Source organism: Sinocyclocheilus anshuiensis, unplaced genomic scaffold (genome assembly GCF_001515605.1).
Source record: "Sinocyclocheilus anshuiensis isolate Anshui unplaced genomic scaffold, SAMN03320099.WGS_v1.1 scaffold626, whole genome shotgun sequence".
Taxonomy (NCBI): domain Eukaryota; kingdom Metazoa; phylum Chordata; class Actinopteri; order Cypriniformes; family Cyprinidae; genus Sinocyclocheilus; species Sinocyclocheilus anshuiensis.
The window spans coordinates 46,025-49,661 of NW_015544167.1; the positions used below are offsets into that span (position 1 = coordinate 46,025).

Here is a 3,637-nt window from a genome sequence, read left to right on the forward strand (position 1 = left end):
TATATATATATATATATATATATATATATATACACATTTTTAATCACACTAGCCTAGCATGAACATTTAGTCGCATAAGCGACAGATTTACTCGCATTGTCGAGGGTTGTAAAATGCTAATCACGAGCATAATTTGACTCGTTCATTACCCTGTATTCAAAGTCAGAGAACTCTCTTCCTCCTTGGCTTCCTCTGAATGCCCCTCTAAAGCCACTTCCACCAGGGTGAGATCCAAACCACCCCCGTCCAGCTCCGCGGCCCCGGCCCCCTCTGAAGCCCATGCCACCGCGACCTCTGAAGCCGCCGCGACCCCGCCGCAGCGGGAGGCCAAACGTCTCTGCGTTCATCCTCCGCTCCTCCGCCCAGGTCTGCCTCCTCTCTCTTAACAAAGAAATGATGAAAACCAGTTCAAATACATTTAATGAAGTGGTTGTAGCAAGTGTTACGTCCTTCGACGTAAGTTATTATTTTTATTTATTTGCATTATGTATTGTGTATGTTGTGTGCTACGGTTTGTGCGCAGCTCTCTCTCTCCCTCTCCCCTTCTGGCAGCGCTTGATTGGGACCAGCTGCAGGAGATTGCGTGGTGAGCCGGAGCGTTTAAATGCTGGGAAGCAGAGCAGCGATGGAGAGCTTCTGTAGTGTGCGTGCCATGAAGCTCCGCCGCGGGTGTCGTGCTGTGCCGTTCCGTCCCGTCCTCTGTCTCCTGCTCCAGACAACAGTTGGTTGTGTAGTGTGGTTAAATGACGGTGTTATTGTGTGTGTAACCATTCTGGTTAGTGGCGCTGCGGAAACGCCGTTTCCTGAATTGCAAGGACTAAGCTATAGCCTATCTGAGTCCTCTTTAATCCGATCCTTAAGAGTTTTTTTGGTTGGTAGCTACTATTCGTTATTTGTAAACACCTATTCGTTATTTCTGAAGCAGTAGGTTGGGGATTTCCATTTATTTTGGTGAACGTCGTTTTCTCCTGTTTTTTTGGCCAGAGAGGGAGTTAGGGAAGACCTCTGTATTTCTTTTGGGAATTTTTATTTTGTTAGGCAATTTGGGCTTCTCTAAACCCTTAGTTAGTTTCCCTTTGGTTTGTTATTTTGGCCTGGACCCGCTTCCGAAGAGATGTGCTTCCAAACATAAATTTAGAGATGTAATAAACAGACTTTCGCTTGTGAAGAAGCCTCTATTGTGGTCATTGTGAACTGGAACAGGAGAGGAGCTGAATTATTTCTTTAATTTCATTCTTGTCATCGGCCTTACCAACCCTAGACTGGTCGGGTCGTGACAATTGGGGGCTCGTCCATCCATTCGTTTATCCTATTCGTTACTTAACCATTTTTGCTTGGCTGTTTTTGAACTTTCGGTAGGGGAAGAAATTTATATGGTTTAGTATGGAATTCGATTTAATTCAATTTACTCTCTCGCCCACTTTAGAAGAATTTGATCGGTGTAGGAAAAAAGATTTAATTTCGATAGCGGAATTTTATAATTTAATTGTTCCTAAAGAGCAAAAGAAACAAGTCATTAAGGACGGGTTGTACGATAAGTTAGTGGAAGCAGGCGTTTTACCTGGACATGTTGTAACAGAAGGTCCCGAGTCAGAGACTGACGGAGACGCCGCATCTGACGATGCAAATTCGGTAGGCGATGAAAAAGCTCCGCAGGTAGCAGACCCGATGGTAACTGTTCGTTTGAAGGAATTAGAGCTCGCATTAAAGAAACAGGAACACGAAACACGGTTGCTCCGATTAAGAGAGTTGGAGATAAAGTCTGATCGGGATATCAGGCTACAAAAACTAGATCTGGAAGTTCAAATGCTGCGTAGTAAACCAGTCCCACCACCGTGCACTAGGCCCCCTTCCAGTAGTTCTGAGGTTGGGCAACCTGACTTCGATGTAGGTAAGTACGTTAAACTTGTACCTCCATTCCGTGAAACCGAAGTGGACTCGTACTTTGTGGCTTTTGAACGGGTCGCGGCTAAATTAAAATGGCCCAGAGATATGTGGGCATTGCTGTTGCAGTGCAATCTTGTTGGCAAAGCCCAAGAAGTTTGTGCGGCTTTGCCAATTGAAGATTCACTAAATTATGACGTTGTGAAACTGGCTGTTTTGCGAGCTTACGAACTGATACCGGAGGCGTATCGGCAGAAGTTCAGGGCTTGTTCAAAGACAGCCAAGCAAACGTTCGTGGAGTTTGCGCGTGAAAAGAAAGTGTTGTTTGAGAAGTGGTGTCTCTCTACCAAAATTATACCAAAACTCCTATTCCTGTTATAGGAGAGCCTTTCGAAAGACTCATCCTTGATTGCGTAGGCCCCTTGCCTAAAGCTAAGTCCGGTCACCAATATATCCTCACAATAATGTGTACAGCTACGCGCTACCCGGAAGCCTTGCCTCTGCGTTCTATCACCACAAAAGCAGTGATTAAAGAGTTGGTTAAGTTCTGCTCTATGTTCGGGTTACCAAAGGTAATTCAAACAGATCGGGGAACGAATTTTACCTCGAACATGTTCGAACAGTTGGTGAAAGAACTGCAAGTACAACATGAAATGTCAAGCGCATATCATCCAGAGTCGCAAGGTGCGCTCGAGCGCTTCCATCAGACGCTCAAGTCAATGCTGCGCACGTATGGTGTCGAAACCGGTAAAGACTGGGTGGATGGATTACCCCTTTTAATGCTGGCTGTAAGAAGCACTGTGCAAGAGTCCTTAGGGTTCAGCCCCGCCGAACTTGTGTTCGGACATACAGTTCGGGGACCTTTGAAGTTAATCCATGAACAGTTCCTTTCTAAAGATTCTCCCAGCGTGCCAATCCTGGAGTATGTGAGTACGTTCCGTGAGCATCTCCATCAAGCTTGGGATGTCGCTAAGCAGCATCTTTCCGACACTCAAGCCAAGATGAAAACCAGGTATGACAGGAAGAGTGTTGCTCGTAGTTTTCAACCTGGAGATTCCGTACTCGTGTTGTTGCCTGTACGCAGTTCTCCCATGCATGCTCGATTTACTGGCCCATATAAAATAGAAAAGAAACTGAGTGATACGAATTACACTGTTCTCACTCCCGATCGACGACGTACAAGCAGGGTCTGCCACATAAATATGCTGAAAGCGTTTGTTGACCGAAATGGATCTGGTGTTAACCCTGTAACTACCAGTGTGTCTGCAATGAATGTTGTTGGTCTGCCTGCGGGTTATATGCCGGAGGTAGATGGTTTAATTGGCAAAGATGTTCAAACCTCTTGTGGGAGGCTTTCAAACTCTGCCATTCTGTCCACACTGCCGACTTATCTCTCATATCTGCCTGAGGAACACCGCAATGATATTATTGAATTGGTTAACAAGTATCCCACTTTGTTTAACGATGTTCCCTCTCAAACTAACGTGTTGGTGCATGACATCGATGTGGGTCAAAGCACGCCCATAAAACAGCATGCTTACCGAGTTAACCCGTGTAAACGTCAGGTAATGAAGGATGAGGTAGAGTACTTGGTGCATAATGGTTTTGCTGTCGCCAGTCAGAGCCCATGGAGTTCGCCTTGCATTCTTGTGCCCAAATCTGACGGCTCCCTTCGGTTCTGTACTGATTTCCGCAAAGTAAATAATATAACTAAAGCTGACTCTTTCTCTCTTCCCAGAATGGAAGACTCTGT

The 3,637-nt window shown here is 45.5% G+C and overlaps 1 protein-coding gene across 4 annotated transcripts in view; it reads right to left on the reverse strand.

Moving 5' to 3' along the window:
• Positions 1-3,637, reverse strand: part of LOC107695930 (protein LSM14 homolog A-like) — a 30,857-nt gene that overhangs the window by 1,352 nt on the left and 25,868 nt on the right. For all 4 annotated transcript variants that reach the window (XM_016496043.1, XM_016496040.1, XM_016496042.1 and 1 more), the window contains one exon: positions 150-381. In XM_016496043.1, coding sequence (XP_016351529.1) covers positions 150-381 — 232 coding nt within the window. The remainder of the gene's footprint in view (positions 1-149; positions 382-3,637) is intronic.